Genomic DNA, 21,686 nt, shown 5'->3' on the forward strand with positions numbered 1-21,686 from the left:
AGTCACCAGTTGTCCCATCTTATTCTACCTAGGGCTGGCCCCAGTAACATGGCAGGGCTGAGGCCAGGGGAGGGACCTAATCCTTGTCTGTGGGGCTTTTAATATATATATATATATACTTTTATTTTAGAATATTACATTTACAGAAAAGGTGCAAAGACAGTAAGAGAGTTCCCAAATACCCCCACCCAGTTTCCTCCAATGTTAATGATACATTACTTTGTACATTAGTCAAAACTAAGAAGTCAAAACTGTATGTTACTAATAACTAAACTCCAGATTCAAATTTCACTGGTTTTCTCACTAATGTCCTTTTTCTGTTCCCAGGATCCAATCCAGGATCCCACATTGCATTAGCCTGAGGCTTTTAAGCTGCAGCTGCACCATTAATAGGCTGGGGGCCTGGACAGAATAGCAGAGTATGACATGAAGGAACTTTGGTTCCAAAGCACAGAGCATGTGACTGCAGGTGAGGGGCACCAGCCTCACCCCTGTCATGATGGGGTGGGGTGGCTGAGGCCCGATCCTTGCAGCTGATCAGAATTGCTTTAAGCGTTGGGCTGGAGCTGGTTTCCATGGCACAGTTCAGGAGGCCGACTTCTCTTCTGGGTGACCTGCCTGTACAGAGTCAGACTTGGATAAGTTAACTCTGACCTTGCACTCTGCTATGCCCCTTACAACTCTGTGACGCTGGGCTAATTACATAACCTCTCTGCCTCAGGTTCCTCATCTATAAAATGGAGATGAGGTGATAAGTACCCATCTCACGGGGGTGACCGTGAGGAGTAAATGAGTTTAATATATGAGCTCCTGCTGTGAGCAGGCACTGGCACAACAGCAAGCCACATGTATTGTTTGTTGTTGTCAGAGCAGGTGAAGGAAATCCAGTTTAAAATGCTAGAAAATGCAGGATATTTGAGTGTCCTGCAATTCATCTTGACCTTATCAGGCTTTGATTTTATTTATTTTTTTCACATAATTTTTTTCATTGTGGTAAAAAGTATATTTGGGATGCCATTTTAAGCATTTTTAAACATACAATTGTGTGGAATTAATTAGTCACAGTGCTGTGTAATTACTCCTTCCATCTATTTCCAAAACTTTTTCGTCACCCTAAACATAACCCCCTTAGCCATTAAGCAATAACTTCTCATGATTCCTTCCCCCAGTTTCCGGTATCCTCTAATCTACTTCTGTCTCCGAAATGTTTTTTTCTTTTCAGTTTATTTTTTCTTAATTGACCCATGATAATTGTATATATTTATGGAGTAAAATGTGATATTTGGGTACATTTATAGTGTGCAATGATCATATCAAGGTGTTTAGCATATCCATCACCTCAAGCATTTGTCACCTCTGTGCTGGGAACATTGAACATCCTCTCAGCTAGCTACCTGAAGTTGTACAGGGATTTGTCGTTGACTGTAGTCTCTCTATATTGCTGTAGGACACTAGATCGTATTCTTCCTGTCTACAACTTTGTATCCATTGACCACGCTCTCCCATCTCCCCACCCTCCTCTCCTTACTAAGTCTCTAGTAATCACTATTCTACTCTCTATTTCTGTGAGATCAACTTTTTTAGCTTCCGCATGAGTGAGAAAATGTGTTATTTTTCTTGCTGTGCTTGGCTTATCATCTTGACCTTTAAGTGTTTTATTCATTTTTCATTGATACAAGTAGCTCCTGAATGTTCTTGTGAAAATTTAAATACTGATAGAGCTACCCCCTCTCCAGCCCCTACTGACCACCACCCTGAGCAGCAGTCCCTTCTCCAGAGATAACCACCGTTAATCATCTGGTGTGCACTTCCAGCCTCTTTTTCTTTTCTTTGTATTTATATACACACACACTCACAGCACTATGTTTAAAATAATATAAAAAGTCTGCACAAATCATTCTTCAAATTGATTTAGTTCTTTGCCCTTTTGATTAAGGTGTTTATTTTTATTGATATCTAAGAATTATTTATATAACAAGGGATTGAATCCTTTGTTTATGTTATATGTATTTTCCTCTATCACGTTGCCTGCCTTTTAACTGTATTTTATGGAATCATACAGGTTTTTTTTTTCTTTTAATTTTGATGTAGTGAAATGTATCAATCTGTTCTTTTAAGGCAGTGATTTTCAATTAGGGGCGATTTTGCCCAGGAGACATCTGGCAAGTCTGGAGACATTTTTGGTTGTCTCACTTGGAGGGAGGGGTTCTAATGGCATTTAGTAAGCAGAGATCAGGGAAGCTGCTGAACTTCCTGCAAAGTACAGGGCAGCCCCCCACAGCAAAGAACTATCCAGCCCAAAGTGTCAATAGCACCAAGGCTGAGGAAGCCTGCTTTAAGGCTTTTGCTTTGTGTTCCTTGTTTAATGAGGTATTCCCACTTCCTATAATACTAATAATTCACACGTATTTTTTGAGTTTACTGGGCACCATCCCAAGTGCTTTAATATTTTAACTTATTCAGTCCTCATAACTCTTTGGTAGATGTTGTTGTTATCCCTGTTGTATAGATTAAGAAACTGAGGCCCAGCATAGTAAACTTACTAATTTCCCATAGAAGTAGGTGATAGAGCTGGGATTCAAACCCAGGAATCATAGGCTAAATTGCCCCCAAGTCATAAAATATTTTCTTGTAACATTTTTATAATTTCAAAATGTATTTCTATCTCAAATTCATCTGGCATTTATATGAATACTGTGAAGCAGGGATCATATTCATGTGGACTTTTCACGTGGTGTTCCAAGTTTCAAAGCTGCAGTGAGATCCTCAGTAAAGCTCTCACTAGCTCACTCTTGTTTGAATAAAAAGCAATTGAGCAGTTAAAGGAAGTTCAGACATCAGAGCATCTTATATACCCTGCCCATGTATTGGTTCTCCCATCTGTACAATAAAAATGGCCTACCTTGGAAGGACTGGAAGTCACGTATGGGAAGAATCCTGACTTACTGGGCTCCAAGAAATGGTTCCTATTTCTAGAATATTAATTGAACATAGAAAGATGTTTACTTTGTCACACTAATTACTGTTGCTTTGCTTCCCGTGGATTTGTCACCTCTCGTCCCCTGGGTGACAGAGCCGCAAAAGGATTACTCAAAGCCCATCTCTTCCAAGCAGTGAGAGACCCCAAAGGGGTTAATTTCCCAGAACCCTCAAGAGCGAGGCATTCCTTCCATTTGGGAAATTAACCACAAATTGGGGTTCTTGCCCCACGTTTATTCTCCAGACCAGGAAGTTACAGAAAAAGAACATAGGTGGGGTTATGGCCAATTATAGTTTAACAGTAGAGGCTGGTAACATTCAGTAAGACAAGCAAAGTGACATTCCATAATGTAATTTGCAAAAGGTTAAGTTTATCCACCAACGAAAGCTTGATCTTAGCAAACACTGTTTTTCCCCACAGCAATTTCCCAGTATCTTTACATATCAGTCATTAACTTGTCTGTCCTTGAGCCAGCAACCTTGCTAAGCCACAACTCTCCATCCACATCAGAGACCCTAGCCTGAAGGAAGTTTCCTGTCTTTTGCAAGGTTAACATTTCTATATGTAATTTTAAAAGGTTAGGCTAAACCTGAAGCCAAAGGGCCCCAGAAAATAGGCCCTGTGAAATATATTTGCTCCATAAATTTAGTGTTCTCTACGGATTACACTGATAACAAATCATTCTCAATATTAACCAGCCCTTCTATTAAATCTTAATTTTAAATCCATTTCAAGGGGGAGAAAACTGCTGAAGAAATGGTACATTTTCTCATGTAGGAGCCAATCCAAAACATGTCTATAGATAACCTTAGCTAAAGCCATGGTTTTCATTTGCAAAACGGTAGATGCTAAGAGTGGAACTAGGGTTTATTGCAATCATCTTGCTTTGTTTTAGTGATAAAATGATTGTTCCTGGTGACATCATTTGGCGATGGCATAGATAAGCAAGTTACTTCATGCCTGATTTATTTTAAGATAACTGACTTTCCCTAGGAACTCCTGAGTTGACTAATTCTTACTAATGAAAGGTTGTATGTTTGTTTGTATTTTTAGCCATTTTAAAACTCACCTAGACTGGGAAGAGCCATTCTAGAACACATGGCATCTCATGTGATAAAAAGGCTGGAGATTTTGACTCGTTACCATTATTGAACAGCTTATTCTTACTAAGTTAGAGAGGGAAATATCATGGGTTGTTTGTCCTGTTATTTTTTGCTGTTGCAGAGCCTATGTGAGGTGCAATAGGAGATAGTTCCTGCCCACCAGCAGCTTAAAAATTTGATTGGGAAGGCATAAAAAATACATGAGAAATTCAATAATAGGGGCCGGCCCGTGGCTCACTCGGTAGAGTGCGGTGCTGAAAACACCAAGGCCATGGGTTCGGATCCCATATAGGGATGGCCGGTTTGCTCACTGGGTGAGCGTGGTGCTGACAACACCAAGCCAAGGGTTAAGATCCCCTTACCGGTCATCTTTTTAAAAAAAAAAAAAAACAAAAAAAAAAAAAGAAATTCAATAATAGGGGCCGGCCCGTGGCTCACTCGGTGGAGTGCGGTGCGGAAAACACCAAGGCCATGGGTTCGGATCCCATATAGGGATGGCCGGTTTGCTCACTGGGTGAGCGTGGTGCTGACAACACCAAGCCAAGGGTTAAGATCCCCTTACCGGTCATCTTTTTAAAAAAAAAAAAAAACAAAAAAAAAAAAAGAAATTCAATAATAGGGGCCGGCCCGTGGCTCACTCGGTGGAGTGCGGTGCGGAAAACACCAAGGCCATGGGTTCGGATCCCATATAGGGATGGCCGGTTTGCTCACTGGGTGAGCGTGGTGCTGACAACACCAAGCCAAGGGTTAAGATCCCCTTACCGGTCATCTTTTTAAAAAAAAAAAAAAAAAAAAAAAAAAAAAAAAAAAAAAAAAAGAAATTCAATAATAGTGCAAGCCAAGAATATTCTTCAGCATTTGCCATTCTGAGTTGGTACCAGTAATCATGCAGATCTTTACCTCATCATGTCACCTGACTCCTCTTTGTCCTCTATTCAAGTCCTAAACCCTTAGAATGGCTCTACTGGCATCTGCTCCTCCGGTCCTGCCTCCCTCCAGCCCCATGTTCACCAGTCTGTCCAGAGGCCCCTGTCCCATGTGGGCTTCTTTAGGAAAGCCGTGCTCTCTTGACTCTGGGCCTTCACATGTGCACCCTCTCTACCCATAGGGTCCAGCACCCCTTGCATCCCTTTTGTGTCAATTCTACACTCCATCTAAGTATCAGCTTTTTCAGACTCCCCTTCCCCAACTCTCACACACATGAAGTCCGTTGCTCTGCACTTGGGGCTCATGCCGTCTCCTTGGTGTAAGCTGCATCTCACCTGCCTGCCTCACTGGACTGCAAGCTCCCCGAAGCTGTGCCATGCTTGTCTCTTTTGTCTCACACCTGTCCCAGCTGTTCGTTTCTTTAGTATACAGGACATAGAACATTGAGACGCCTCCACAGTGAAAAGAAGCAGGATAAGTGTGCTTGCAGATACTTGAGTGTGAACCATACCAAACCTTGACAAATGTGCCCCAGCTTATAGAGCCTGTAAATGTTGGGTATTAAAATGCACCCCTTAAAAGAGTAAATCCTTGCTGCAGTATGCGTTAAATACTCCAAATGTGTGGGAATGTCTCTTTGGGAATTATCTTTGCTTTTAAGCTCAAATGACATTATACCCACTAGATTCAGCACCTTTAATAACCTTTGGTTATTTCCAAAAGTCAAATCCACCCTGCAGGAGAAAGTGTTAATACCCTGATAATATTCAAAACATTATGTTGGGCCTATAAAAGCAAATCCCACATGATGTTATTCCTTAGGGGCAAGGAGGAGACTTTGTTTCCTGTAAAAAAGAGTGCCTGCACACAGCAGGTGTTCATGACATGATGTGTGAATAGTACTTTATTGATATGGGTAGAAATGCACGAGTCTGGAAATACACACCCTATATATGTGACTGGGTGCAGAAGATAAGGACAAACTAAAGGGAACATATGTCTGAATTTGAGAAATTGGGGCTTATAAAAGTAGGGAGTGGCTGGAATCATCCCTGTGTGTGTGTGTGATTCACAGTGTGGCTGGCCAGGCCGCAGAGTGGTGGACAGGACAGAGACCTGAAGCTCTGCTCACTGCCATGGATACATCTGAAAATCCCAAGTAATGTGTTTTTATCTTCAATCCCACAGCCCCCTCCTCCAAAAGCAGAGATGAAAAAAGGGCAAAATGGAAGCAAAAGAGGACAGGTAAGTATATGTATTTGTTTACCACACTTCTGTACGACGCTATTTATATATTCCCTGTCCCTTTTCTTTCCTGTAGTCATTTTGCTCCAAGACCAGAGTTAAGGCAAACGGAAATTATATGGTGATATTGCTCCAAGAACACTAACTCGGGCAACCCCCCGGGCTGGAATATCATTCCGCCCCCGTCTTTCTGGCAGCAGGATACCTGGCCATCACTGCCAGCAGTTTTCAGGCCAGCTGGAACCTCAGAGGCCTCAGAGAAATATTTATAGGTAAAAGGATTACATTTGACCCTGTAGATGAAGTGTTTGGGAAGTTGAATCTCTCTGATAACTAGCTGAAAAGCATATAGGATGTTTTAGATTTTTATTTTACTACTACCAAAGAGAAAAAGAAAAAAAGCACAGAAAGATGGCCGTTCCTTCATCTGGTCCCCAAAAGGCACTGAAGCACAATTTCAGATGAACCATTGCGAGAACACAGATTCTGCCAGGAGAGTCAGACTAAGAGTCTTTGTGAAAACTGGCCATGCTGGCCTTGAAAGCCTTGGGAGATCAGCTGAACTTGATCAGTCAATCACTTTGGTGATTGTGGGTGCTTTGATAGCTACCCCTATTCTATGCCTACTCTTTCAACAATATGACCAGAACAGCCAGTGGGAACCCCAGAGACGATGCAGATGGGAGAAGGCTGCTCACACCTGCAAGATTTGCTCTGTAAGGCAGCTGTCCTAGCCCTGCCCCAGTGTCAGGGACTTCAGAGTCTGCTGAAGTCAAAAGAGGAGGTGCTAATAAAGAGAAGACTTGATGCAGATAAAAAATTAAGTTTCTCCTCAAGATGGGGAGAGAGAAAAAAGTGTGTGAATAAATATAGCAGGAAGTGAAGTAGCTGGCAGTTGTGTGGAGCGAGCAGAGCACGCTAACATTAGGCCTTGCAGGGAAGAGGCAATGGCAAGCAAGTGGCCAATTCTCAGTGCTGTCCCTGCATTCTAGCAGGGTGTCATCAGCTCTTCCATGGCCAGCTTTACTACTACGTTTTCTTTTCCTGTTAGAAATATTTTAGACTATAGATTCTAGAGAGGCAGCTATACCAGGGCTAGGGGCATAGACTCTGGAGCTACACTGCCTGAATTAAAATCTGTTCCAACTTACTTAACTCTCTAAAATGGAGGTAATGATAGGACCTGCTTCATGGGACTGATGTAAGGAGTAAATGGATTTACTTTTTGTAACGTGCTTTGAACAGTTCCTGGCATTTAGTAAGTACCAAATAAATGCTTCTTCCATAGTTTAGAAGACTCTGCAATGAAACTTAATTGATAGACAAACATTTCTCCAACTAGTCCTTTGTTTGCTGAATAAAAGGTTCCTGTCATTGACATTAAAAATGTTGGATGATTCTTATAATTAATTCCTATCACCAGTAAAATCGGAATATTTATTTATGCCTGGGTTCATGTTTGCTCATGAGTGTGGTAAATGCACACACACACACACCTGAAGCCGTCAGAATCACTGATATTGCTTCCACTTATAATTGCATAGTAGCATTTTATGGTGAGGACACATCAAGGTTGACCTTGTAATAGAGGCGTATGCCTGCCTTCCCCTGGTGTCATTTGGGTTCCCAAATCTTCTTCCACTAATATCCATTCTTATTACTGCATGCTTTTAGCCAAAGTCTTCTATTCTTTTTTTTTTTCCTTTTTGTCTTTTTTCGTGTCCGGCAACGGATCACAACCCTCAGTGTCGCGCCCGTACCGGACCGGGACCGGCAACGGGATCGCAACCCTCGGTGTTGCTCCCACACCTCGCTCAGCCAGTGAGCGGGAACCGGTCTGTATGTGGGATCCGAACCCTCGGCGGGAGTGCCACCGCGCTCCCAAGCGGTGCACTGTAGCAGTGCGCCACCGGGCCGGCCCAAAGTCTTCTATTCTTTTTAAAAAGAAAACTTTTCCTGAAGGAGGGTAACATTTTTAGGTTTTAATGGTTATGTTTGTCTAGAGGAAAACAGAACATAGGAAAGAGCAGGTTTGGAGGAAAAGGACTGGCAGAGTTAGAGACAAACAGGAAGGACGTTTACAGAGATAGCCTAGAGCCGTGGCTCAGACTAGCCGCAGGTACAATGGCAGACCCCATCGAGAGATAACATAAGCATACTAAAGAGAGGAAAGTGTGCACCCAGGGCAAACTTTGAAACCTCGGGAGTAAGAAAATTACTCCCAGATATTGCAGGGAAATCATATGCCCAAAGTCATTTGAGTGGGACCTAGAAATAGGATTAATTGAGAATCAAAGGTCCTGGTTTTTAGAGAGCTGTGTCTGGTTATGAACCATGCCTATCACAGGAAGCTCCAAGAACCTTAATGTGCTGGATTGACATGCATCATTTTCTTTTGATCTTGCAGCAACAGATCACTGGCAAGATGACCCATCTTGGCTGTTTAACCATTAACTGTGACACCATAGAGCAGCCACTGCTTCTAATACAGGGAGTCTGTGCGAACTTGGGGCTAGAACTAGGAACCAATCTGCATCTAGCCATCAACTGTGCTGGACATGAATTGATGGACTATGTAAGTTTCTGCTTCAGAACATTCACTTCTTATTGAGGTCCATGGTTTTTAAGTTAGAACTCAAAAGAAGAGCTTATCTGAATATTCTCCAAACAGATCCTATAGTTTTTTTTATTAATACTATGTAAGTGATCAAATTATAAATGGAGGTAAGAAAGCCAAATTAGCTAATGACTGGAGAATAACATAACCATATAATTTTAAAAATTAAAAGCAGGAAATACAATTATATACAGAAATTCTATAATAAGAATGAATAAAAGGGGTTACTTGCAATCATTAAAACTATTGAAAAAATAATTTAACAAATCAGTATGTTTTGTTGAGTATAATCATTTGGTTGGCAAATGCTGAATCTGGAGCATGAAAGGTGGATCAGTTGTAACTACGACTTGATAGGCCCTTCTCCACATGTGGTTCTTAGAGTTTATGCTGACTCACTTTTTAAATGTAAAACTACTTCCAAGTTGTTGAAGTTTATGAAGAATATGTTTTATCCAACTAAACACATCACAGTATTATCCACAGCTTGAGTTTGGAGGACAGAGCCACAGTGATGAAAATACATGTGAGGACCACACCACCAGGAGAGAGAGATTTAAAAAAGAAAGAGAATGGAAAACAGTTTCATTAAAAAATGTTCCAGTCGGGGCCGGCCCGTGGCTCACTCGGTAGAGTGCGGTGCTGATAACACCAAGGCCACGGGTTCGGATCCCACATAGGGATGGCCGGTTTGCTCACTGGCTGAGCGTGGTGCTGACAACACCAAGTCAAGGGTTAAGATCCCCTTACCGGTCATCTTTTAAAAAATAAATAAATAAATAAAAAATAAAATAAAATAAAAAATGTTCCAGTCCTTACTTCCTCAGCATAATACAACAACAATTTACCTTTAAAACTGGGAAACTGGTATGTTAGAAGAGCTATTAGAAGCTTTCTGTCTTAAACAAATACACATACTTCTCATTTTCAAATACACAATGCTAAGTCTAAGTTTTATAAAATGTCCAGCATACTGACATACATTTATGATAATTAATGTCAAATTGGTAATTAATTTCAAATTCAGGGGACATGACCAAATAGTATTCTGCTTTAACTGTGATTCTAACTTTAACTACAAAGAAAATTTTGAACATTAAGAACACTAAGTTTTGGCCGATTTTTAAAAGTTCTTTTACTTTTCTAAAGAAACTAAGCACATAAAGGAATGTTTAAAGTAATTTCCTATTCTTCATATAATGAATGGTTCCTAGGCATACCATTAAGAAAAATAATAGCATGTTTTCATCAGCAACGTATACCAAGAACTATGAATATACTGACTGGTAGTGCTGGCGAGAGGGGTATTTATTGCTTGTATTCAGTAAAATGTATTAGCTTGATATCAGATAATTCTTACAATAATGTTAGTTTAAAGTCATTAGCATTTCCTCACCGACAAGATAGGAATTAAGCTTTGCATTATAGAAGCTAAAAGTTCTTGCTGCTTTTTAATGTGAAAAAAGTATAAAATCCCTGTAATTATGGACTTCTTAGGAAGCTGCTTAATTCCAGTGGAATCCATTCTATTATCAGCAGCAGCGGGAAGGCATTAGCAAACCAAACAGGCACTCCGTTCCATTCTACCTCCCTCACCACCTAAATATCCCAGGTGCCATCCCTGAACACAAACTTGAAAGTAAGGGTGCTTTGTTTTGCAGAAAGACTACACTAGATCCTTCAGCCCTGTTTACTTCTATACTTAATGACTTGGGGGCTTTCCAGACCTCATATGAATGGGATTGCTCCAGAATTCTACTTTCAGGACAATATTATTACTATTAGAAATTACCTGCTACCTGAGAAAGAAATGCTTTCAAATAAGTCACATTACATTTCATATTGGTTGTTGGTATCTCAAAGACCACCCCTGCTTCCAGATTTTAGAATATTTACAGTAGAGGAAACAAGCTGTTGTTTACTGCGAGTTCAAAGATGGCGGGTTCTAGTGAGTGGGCAGGTTTGCGTTGCTATTCTGTGTGCTGTTTTATGAATTTATGTCGTTGTCCATCTGCCCAGGCAGCCAGGTACCTGGCACCATGTCATAAACCTAAGAAATTATTCCCCTCCTACTCTGTACCTGTTGGTTTTTTGTGCAGAAGGCTTCATCTGAAGTCTGTGGGAAGAGCTCTATGGGGCATCAAGAGGAGGTGCCTTGATTTCCCTAGGTTAATATTTAACAGATATTTAAAGTCAAATGCATAGATTTCTCAGGCGCATGTAGCCTGAAAAGAAGCTGTTTACAATATTTTATATGAAATTAATGAAAAAGATTTGAATCACATCTTTAATATTTGAAGAATTCATGTTTACCAGGTAAGGGCCAAGGGAAGACATCCCCTTCAGCCTGCTGAAGGTTCTCTAAAAAATCACCTGATAAACACAGATTAATATGGAGAAAAGGCATAACAAATTTTACTATATCATAATTTTACGTGGCTTCAGAATGAAGACACAAAGATATAGGGAAAACTGTCCATTTTTAATGCTTGGATTGTATGAAGCAGGCACAGCCATGCAGAAATGTGATCGGACAAGAGAAGTATGATCTAACGCTAATAGACTGAGTAGGGAAACCCAGCAAGGCCTGTCCGGATTCTTCCTGGCCTCTCTTATTCATCCAGGGTATGGGGCAGGACCCTTTCGAGAATGGGGGTCTTATGAGCTACTATCAGACAAGGTAGGTGTGAGAAATTCTTCATGGCCAGCTCCAAGACAGAAAGGCAGCGGGGAAGGATACAGCACATCTATGACCCGCCTTGGGGAAGAGGGTTCCAGTGTCTATTGTGTGCCTCAGGAGAGAATGAGGCTGAGAGATAGGAGGGCAGGAGAAGGTCAGAGGAAAACTTTACTTTTGAAGCTGCTTCTGAGGCCTTCACTTTGGGGTATTGCTTTCTGGGCCCCAACAACCGTTTAATATTTTCTTACACATACCAGAGTAAAGGAAAGTATGAAGTGATGATGGGCACGTATAAAAATGGAGCCGAGATGGTCGACCTGTACGTGGATCTGATCAACAAGTACCCTTCAATTATTGCCTTAATCGATCCTTTCAGGAAGGAGGTAAGCAGGACTCACCTTTCATATTTTATAACAAAACACTGAATAAAATCTCATTCTTTTGGATCCCTGTCATTCGAAATGTGTTGCAATTTGGGCTGAGGCTGAGTTGCTTTATTTCGGCATTTATGAGAAAAGGCACTTACTAAGCAAATGAATAGCAGAAACACAATTACTAAGGAGTGCGCCTGTCTACAGAACGAACAAGCTATTTGCAAGCGCTTCAGGCGTACCTGTATATTTACAAGCAACCTAACTGATGGAAGCGGCCCCCGCTGTGCTAGCTGGTGCTTCAATAGGTTAATCACATATCATTTTCATGTGCTCAGGGAAACAGGACTCCTGTAGGCCCAATTCTTTTTTTTAACACAAATCCAATTACAACATGCATAAAAGTAGCAAAGCCCTATTTTTAAAAGGTTTGAGATACTGAGGTTTTGTGATCTATTCAAACTAATGAATGCATCTGACAGGGGCTGTTTATGTACCACACTTAAAAACGTCCAAAATTTAAATTCTTAATTGTATGAAATTGAGAACCAATACATATATTGAACAGATAAATGGACAGATATCCTCTCTGAGATGACTAAACTACTTAGATTTGGGGACAATATAAATGCGGGGTCTCATTTGTAGTCCCAGGATCTCTCAGGTCCATCTTCCCTTTCACAGCCTGTGCTACACACCAGCACTCAATACCCCCTGAGCTCAGTGCTCTAACCTTGCCAGCCCAGCTTTGTGATGACTGTCCTGAGGCTCTGACCACAGCTTTTTTAATGAGATAGGATGCACCTGCATGGTTTGTTCCAATGGGATAGGTTGAAATCTGGTACAATGGCTGGGATGACTTTGTGTGTATGTATAAATCTACATATACATACATATATTATTTTTTAATAAGCATTTTTTTTCTTATGGTGGTCTCACCAATAAAAATAAGGGTGTTGAGAAAGAGGGCGTAGAGCTCTTGCAGGCTCTTTTCAGTTTTGTTTATTAGAAATAACAGAAAAATCTTCTAACCAGCCAGTCTTTAGTAGCATGATGGATAATACAGTGGATGGGAATAGCCTCAGTTTGAAGAAGTCCACAATCAATATGAGGAATAGCATCTTATTCACAAGATCTTTAAGCTCAAATTTAATCATTTTAAGTTTCTGTTCCATGAAGCTTGTTAATTTGTATGGCTGTGGTTCAGGGATCATTCAGGTTCAGATGTATGTTTTATGTATCTCAGGAAAAGTGTATGACTTTGATTATGTGCTATATAATTCTTGTTGTTTTCTGATCATGTTTAATACATTATAATGATCAATTCTTAAATATTTACTCAGGACTCTGAACAGTGGGACAGCATTTACAATGTTCTTGGTTCTAAGTGTTACATAATTGCAGGAAGTGCATCCAAAAGCATTTCTAAACTTCTTGAGCATGGAGACATCAGCATCCCCAAATCCAATGGGCTGATTATAAAACATACAAATCAAACTACGATGTCTGACTTGGTGGAAATAACCAATCTTACCAACAGTGAGTAAAAGTATAGATCGGAAACACTCTGTGTTAGTCTGTTTCTGTTGCCTGTAACAGAAATACCTGAAACTGGATAATTTGTAAAGAAACAATATTTATTGCTTACAGTTTTGGAGGCTGGGAAGTCCAAAGTCCAGGAAATACATCTGGTGAGGGCCTTTTCCTGGTGATGACTACACAGCAACACAGGGTATCACATGGTGGACGGTGGAAGGAGAGAGAGAGAGAGCTTCTCACGTACTCTCCTTTTAAAGCCATCAGAACCATGCCCACGACCGCCATTAAACCATCAAATGAATTAATCCATGTACTGTGGCACGGTCCTACAATCCAATCACCTTTTCAAGGCCCCACCTTTCAATTACCATAATAGGATTTCCCACCCTCCCAGCAGCAAGGGTGATGGTGGGGATCAAGTCTCAGTGAGTTTGGGAGGACATCCAATCTACGGAGCAACATAATGACTTGGTTATACAAAAAGCCAAAAATTTGCAGTATATCAAAGTTAATAAAAAGTATGGAATAAATCTTGGAAGACAAGAAAATCCAAACATTTGTGAGATTTAGTGCTGGAAACCAAAAATATAGCTTACTGTTTCACTTCATAATGGTCCAGTAACAGCCCTAGTCCACAAGGCCATCCCTTTACTGCGGCTACCACAAAGGTGTAGCCAAGGCCACTACCCTGTCAGCTTCACATTTCTGCCTCTAACAGGAGGACCAAGGCCTGATTTCTTCTGAAAGGGCACAGCCTTCAGCACATTTATTAATTTGCTTTAGTCTCTGAGCTTGGGCTACAGACAAACTTTAAATTTAGAGAAATCCAGAGGGATACCCCAATCCTTACTGCTAAAGAACGGTTCTCAGGCTCTGAATCATAAACTGTGGAACACCTGGGTACCCATTTGCCTTGGCCAGGTTTCCAGACTCAACGCAGTTTTCAAGCTAAGGAAAACAGCTTGTCATTCACAAAGGCAAGGCATCAAGCACGGCCAAAGAACAGCAGGTACAGAGTAGGTTTAGCCTGCATCACATTGTCAAAGTATTGTAAATTCCCTATTATTTACTATCACTTTATGCTCTAGATTCATCTCCTCAGCATCTTAATAGGGACCACAGCTCACTCTTCCTCATAGGCACAGCCCAAGTACATACTAAGGATGTAGTAATTATTCAACTTAAAATAAACTTAGCCAATTGTAATATACCCAGATACCAGTGGGTCATTTTAATTTGCATTGACTTGGGTAAGTCTAGGAGGGATCAGAATCCGGGTCACCCACTGCAGGGAATGGGTCTACTTTGGTAGTTGAGAAAACAGGCCACAAGGACCTTCAATCAGAAGAAGCAGTTTCCTGTCCATACAGAGACCTGGGGCAGGGGGTAGGTTCACTATTAACGGGCAGCACTAGGAAGCTGCCAAGTGGGTTGGCAAGGCATTGCAGCATCAGGGAAGCACCTGGAAGGAGGGCTTTAGGATGAAGCTGGGATTCAAGAACAGTATTCCAGCACTGGGGATGAGGGAATGACAGGGCAAAATCAGGGCTCCAGTGCTGGTGGGTCAGGGATGCCAGAAGAGAGCAGCTTTATTTAGTACCAACAAGTTAGGCATTTTAGAATTGGATTTGATCCTTATGGCAACCCTATAAACATTTTCACTTCAATTTTACTAATAAGAAAAAGAGGGTTGGAGAGGCTAGGCAACTTTCCCACAATGCTACAGTGATCCTGCTTGCCCACACAGACTCCTTTTCCTCAAGTTTCAAACACTTTACTACTTCTCGGGCTTTGAGCATGCTGTTCCTCTGGCCAAGAATGCTTTGCTCTGTGCTGTTTACTTAGCTCCTCATCCTTCGGATCTCGGCTTAAATGAAACATCTTCAGGTATCCATGCCTCCCGACTTCCCCCACTCCTAACTGCTTCTGCTCTGAACCTCCTCATAGCATCCTACATTTTCTCTTTGTAGGACCGACCACAATGACTTGTATGATCATTTCATGGCTGCCATCACCCATTACACTGCAAAGTCCCATGAGTTCATGGGCGTCTTGAGCACACGTGCACATGCCTGAAACATAAGTACCATGAGTATTTATGTGAGATATGAGATGCCCAGGCAGGGCTGGCCTGGGGGCGGGGGGTAGATGGGAAGCCCAGTCCTGGCCTTTCCCCTTGGACCGACCACTCCGCAGTCATTCTTTCATCCACTTCAGAGTACTGCTAGGAGCTCCTACCTCTAAAACGCAAACTCTGTCACTAAAGGAAGAACTCTGGCTTGCATTCCTCGTAGACTTTGGCAAATTTCAAGGGGTTGTGAGATCCTCAAATGGTTGATTAAATACTACCAACACTGCTCTTCTACATAAACATTCAGAATGACACATCCTTTTGAATAAAATTCTGCACGACGAAGTGGGAAACCATTAGGCGTACCAACTCTACTATGTTGCCCTTGTACTTACCATACTTCATTAACTCAAAGATGAATTTTTCTTTTATGTTGAACAAAACAATTGAATAGTGTCTTATAGTTCTGGTCTTAGAAATGTGTCAATCTTTTTGACATTTTCCCTTTTTAAAGCGGTAATAAAATAATAGTGTATCTTACAAATAATTTATCTTAAATTTGATGAAACATGGTATTCATTTAGTATTTATAGCATCTATGCTACTAGAGAGTTAAACAGATAAAACCATGGTAATGAAAATGTAAATGTTTGTGTTAGAATTTTTAGGTGGTCAAATAATTGTCTGACTCTTCAAAGGAAAGTTTTGAATCTCTGGCAAATTTTAAATTTTGATCCCAGAGGCTCACATATGTGCTATTTCTACACCACATAAAACTTAAAGGAATTCCTCTTATAGGTAAGGAGCACATCGTTGTCTTTGGAAGTACAGAAGGAGAGTCATCTGATGACAGCCTTGTTGATTTGGTAAGTGCTGAATGCTGGTCAATTGCAGAATCGCCAAAACACTGTTTTTGTCACGAACTGGTATTTCAGAGAAATGCAGTCTTTGGTAGAGAAAGTCATGTTACCTTTTATGAGATAGACTTGTTTCCTCCCAGACAGCTACCATTTGCAAAGAGCTAATCTTTGAACTTTTAAAAAGAAGAAAAATTGAAGTACAGAGAAAACGGTAAGCACCCTCAAGTGATTTGGGCGTGAGCTTACAATCTTCCCTCCTAAAAGGAAGTGGGAAAGGCCAGAATGCTCAGATAAAATCAGGATGTTTACATGACTAGTCAAGTGCCTGATGGATAGTCAGGCACACCATCTGTTTGCCTTTCTACACCCTTCGCTGTGAGCAGGCCAGGTTACCTACATAGAGGTGAAAAACTAAGTTATAAGAGCATACCATGAAGTTTCCTTTTTCCGTAAAGAATTGTTTGTAGTTTAGCAAAACAACTCCTCCACTCAAAACAAGTTGTTTTCCCCCGTTCAGGCCGTTGGACTCAGTGTCCGGTTTATCAAGTTGGGGGGTCTTTCTCGTGGTGAACGGGTGACTAAATACAACCGCCTCCTTACTATAGAGGAAGAACTTGTCGAGAATGGAACACTGGGTATGCGCTGTTTTCTTGTTTTGTTTTCACTTCGCCATGAATAAGAGAACAAAGATTGGAAGAGGGGGAATAGAAATCCCTCGGCAGGAGGGCAGGGGAATCCAAAGACCATAAATAAGTGCTGACAAAACTAGGATGGCACTTGCCACAATGTGTATTGTTGTCTTAATGGATTATCTATTTACCTGAATGTTTAAAACTGTCGCCCTTCTCCTTGCTGAATAGGCTGCATGATGCTTTTCAATAGAATTAATTGATTGGACTCTCCAAGCCTACCTTTTGTTATGGTCCAAATTATACTTAAGGTTTCTCTGCACAGCCCATAAAAGTTAAAGGGAGATGTTTTCCTGATGGTTCTTAGAAATAACTTGTTTTATTTAAAACAGGTAGGCAGCATGCTAATTTTAATGTTTTGCCTTCGAAAGGCTAAGGTCCCAAGAGAAACGAACCAATCATTTATGAAATCAAACCCTCGTAAATTTCCATGGTTAGAAGCACCTTAGATACTGGGTAACTGGACAGAAACACTTCAAAGATGCATTATTTTTCGTATTACTGATTGTGGTCAAAGGCCATACACAGTATGCAGAGCCATTTAAAGAGGCCAGTAGAAATTGTGATTATAAACTTATTATGTTTATTAACACACTAGGGATCTTGAAACACACCATAAGATTCATAGAACATAAAGATATAATTGGGAGACTATTTCTGAGTCATGTAAGGGCACTAGAAAGTTCCCAGTAGAAATTGTGATTATAAACTTATTATGTTTATTAACACACTAGGGATCTTGAAACACGATTCATAGAACATAAAGATATAATTGGGAGACTATTTCTGAGTCATGTAAGGGCACTAGAAAGTTCGTGTGTGTTGTTTAGTGTGTAATACAAATGCTTACTTTTTTCAAATAGGTAAAATTGTATTATTCCACATATTGTCTGATTTTATTTTTTATGTCCTCTTGACTTGTGGAGGCCTTAGGTTCCTTTAATGACCTATCACATTTCTAGCCAGACTTCACCATGAGGGAAACAGATGCTTCAGGGCATTAGAGAAGACGCCAGTGACCAGAACCCATCCGCTCTCTGGTGATAGTACAGCTCTCTCAGTATTCTGGGATGGATTAATGGATTAATGAGAATTTCTCTGGCACTGGCAATATGAATAAATGTTAAGGGGACCAAAACCTGGAAAAACAAACTTCTCCACTCCTACTTTTGAGTAGGAAATCTTGGCAAAAACTCAGCCATTAAAATACCGTCATTACTTGCATGGACCTGACTGGAATAGCCCAGACCTGCCACACTGTACCTTGGAGTAGTTAGCTGGCAATGGTTTGCATTCATGTACAGTACTGGCCTTTCCTCTAGTTCATCTTCCTTCTTTTATACTTTTCTGCTAAGTCTCTGCCCAGTGTCCACTGTACATCAAATGGTCCAGAATGCTGAATTTGAGTACAATGCAAATTGAACAATTGTATAAACAATTGATGCATAAGCAAAGACAGGCCAGTTTTAAATGGTTCTGGAATCCTTTCTGATGGTGATGTGACACCTCTGGACAGTTCTAATGATGACCTCCTTTATATCATGTAATAAATAACATCAAAACTGGCACCACTAGATTACACAGTAAATTTTACTGTTGTTTTTTTTTTAATAGGTTCCAGTGAAGAATACACTTTTTTTTACTTTAATGAGGAAGCTGAAAAGGCTGCTGCAGCTCGTGACCTGCTTGTGACCCCAGAGCCCATCTTCCCCACAGAAGTTGTAGAAGAATCAGCCAAAACATAAGCATCTTCTGTAGGGCTGTACACACCCATTTATAGCCACAACACTGGTATTATTAGACTGGTAGGTTTGAAGTATTTCTCCATATTGGGTTCGCTGTTAAACTTTACTAACTCGTGTGCTCTTTTAATTCTTTTAATTTCACTCTTTGGTAAAAATACATATATGGTGTTTGTGCCTGTGAACTTTGTTTTACAACCGTCCCATTTCCATGGGGATTTTGTTTGTATGACAGCTCTGTTGCTCTTTTAATTCTTTTAATTTCACTCTTTGGTAAAAATACATATATGGTGTTTGTGCCTGAAATTATACCTGTGAACTTTGTTTTACAACCGTCCCATTTCCATGGGGATTTTGTTTGTATGACAGCTCTGTTGTTCATTTTTCAGACTCATGATCCAGTAAAAGAGGCCAATATTTTCATTGCCAATCCCACATTGTCAAATACCTTGTCCTACAAATCAGAACATCCCCAAAGCAAGAAACTAATTACCCTAAAATCTCTCTGTGCCAGGAACAGGTGTGCATCTTCTTTGTTTACCTTACACATCTGTGCTGGAAAACAGACACATTTTTGTAGCCAGCCTCATGCAGAAGTGTGAGAGCTTCGCTGTGTTTTGTAATAGACAGCTTCATCTTACTTTTCTACCCTTAGTTCTTTCCCTGAGTCCCTCCTCCTTTAAAATTTTAGTTTTTAGTTTTTCTTGTATTATTTTTATCTTCGTGAGTCTCCTTAGATTCTTTTTGGAACAAGAATGGGTATAAATGAATAAGGACATCAGTGAATACATAAATATTCTTAAGGTTATCAAATGCCCAGTTATTTATACTCCAGCATTTAAAAAGTGGCCAACAAGTGATTAAAAATAATGCAACATATATGTTGACTGAATTGCCTCTTTTGTAAGCCAGTGTTGGGGTTATAGCAGAGGAGTACCAGAAATAAACATATTCAAACACATACCTATAGATATAATGTCCAACTGCTTCATATGATTTAGGTTCTCTGTTAAAAGAGTTACCATTTGCATTTCCTAAAAATTAGATAAATTGCTATGTACTGACCTATAGGAGAGTTGGCTGAGTTTACACTTCTGATATATTCTGTAACTTTTACTAAGCACACTCTCCTTTTGAAGAGTACTAACAAGGGAACTTAATGTCCTCATGGTAGAGCCAAACCCCTACTCTTAAAGCTATGATTTGAAATTGGCTCAGTGGCAGACTCTCTCAGAGCATGGGGCAGAACTGGCTTGTATCACTCGAAGCCTGGAGAACTGTGACAGTTTGTGGTTGCTACTGCTTCTCCTGATTCTTAGCAACAAACAATGGAGTAGGAGAAACTGGAAGGAAAATTCATTTTAAAGGCAGAACAAACATGACTGAGTATTCACATAGCTTTTGCAAATATCCTCATAAATAGACAGACACACAAATTAATCATATGTGAGTATGCTCTGGAAATGTGATGTAAATTATAATTTAATTAATGAAACTAGACCAAAAAATGTGCAACTAACAAGGCAACTAATTTAAATTAATTAAAGAAGGGATTTATTACCTTAACCAGGTCAGCACTTTAATTTCAACAAAGAGCACAGTCTGCTCACCTTAACTGCACTTGAGGATTGGGCTCACCAATAGATAGGTAGCATTTTAATTTAAATTTCTTAGAGTGCTAAACACTGTTTATATTTTCTCTCTTTCTATTATATAAAACATTTATGTAATAATAAATATATGGTATTATTTGTAAAAAAAAAAAACTAGTCATTAAAAAGGGATGGGGAAATGTTAGTGTTTGGAAGAAACTTCAAACCACTCCAATTCCTACTTAAGGACTGCTTGATGACCCTTCTAAGGTGAGCAATGACAAATGTTTATCCACTCTCCATATTTACTGGCATATAGGCTAAAGTTGTTCCATGATGAAAGTGAAAACATGTATTGTGCACATTTAGAAAAATAATCCAGACTTTGCTTTTAAGACTGTGATACAGACTATCATATTTACCTGACACACAACCTAAAAATGGTCTGGAAAAATAATTAACAATAATTTTTACCTGTACTACTCCATTTCCAACAAACATTTTACTGTTAACAAAGAAGGTAAGGATGGATGAATTACTGATGGGTGGTCAGAGCGGTCATCCCTTCTCTTTATTCTTGTCAAACAAGGCTGGATGCTAATGGCCCTGTTGTCCCCCCTCAATCACAACTTCCACAGGACTGATCAACTGCTGGAACTACTGTGGGTGAGGAGTTTATATGAGACTAACTCAGATATAAAAGGATGCAAGAAGTTTAATTAAATTCTTATTCTTCCAGAAAAGAAGAGAGACATATTTTTTTTTCTTTTTTTTTTGGTGAGGAAAGGGCGGGTGCAGCTGGCTGATATGGGGATCCAAATCCTTGACCTGGGTGTTATTACTCTTTTTCTTTAATAGCAACAGCACAAAGTACCTCTATCCCTGTGTGTCAGCCTGGCTATAAAAATGTATCGACATTAGTTAAGAAAACTCTGTAGTAGACAAGACCCAATTTATATTTCCAAAACAGAAGAATAAATAAGCTTTTAGAGAAAGCAAAAACATAAAGGTACAGTCCCTTTCAACTTTAAAATAGTATAAGTAGGATGTATATAATTTTTTTGTGCAAAGAGCTAAGAACCTTGAAGATACAAACACTAGTTTTCCTATCTAAGAAAAACTGTTTCTGTTGAGGTCACCCGAGAAGGGACAAAACCTCCTCAAAACTGAGATGAGAAGGAGAGAACTATAGACAGAAAAAGTTAAGTAAATACCCTACATCAAATATCTTTATGTCAAATTAATTTAAAATGCTTTGTGATCATGGTGA

The 21,686-nt window shown here is 40.0% G+C and overlaps 1 protein-coding gene across 1 annotated transcript in view; it reads left to right on the forward strand.

Annotated features, from left to right (window-relative positions):
- Positions 1-19,005, forward strand: part of ENO4 (enolase family member 4) — a 35,474-nt gene extending 16,469 nt beyond the window's left edge. Inside the window, exons 8-15 of the mRNA XM_008580956.1 lie at positions 1,763-1,764; positions 6,199-6,255; positions 8,663-8,830; positions 11,810-11,935; positions 13,267-13,462; positions 16,332-16,399; positions 16,911-17,028; positions 18,697-19,005. Coding sequence (XP_008579178.1) covers positions 1,763-1,764; positions 6,199-6,255; positions 8,663-8,830; positions 11,810-11,935; positions 13,267-13,462; positions 16,332-16,399; positions 16,911-17,028; positions 18,697-18,827 — 866 coding nt within the window. The 3' untranslated portion in view covers positions 18,828-19,005. The remainder of the gene's footprint in view (positions 1-1,762; positions 1,765-6,198; positions 6,256-8,662; positions 8,831-11,809; positions 11,936-13,266; positions 13,463-16,331; positions 16,400-16,910; positions 17,029-18,696) is intronic.
- The last annotated feature ends 2,681 nt before the right edge of the window (positions 19,006-21,686 follow it).

Source organism: Galeopterus variegatus, unplaced genomic scaffold, assembly GCF_000696425.1.
Source record: "Galeopterus variegatus unplaced genomic scaffold, G_variegatus-3.0.2 Scaffold2224, whole genome shotgun sequence".
NCBI lineage: Eukaryota > Metazoa > Chordata > Mammalia > Dermoptera > Cynocephalidae > Galeopterus > Galeopterus variegatus.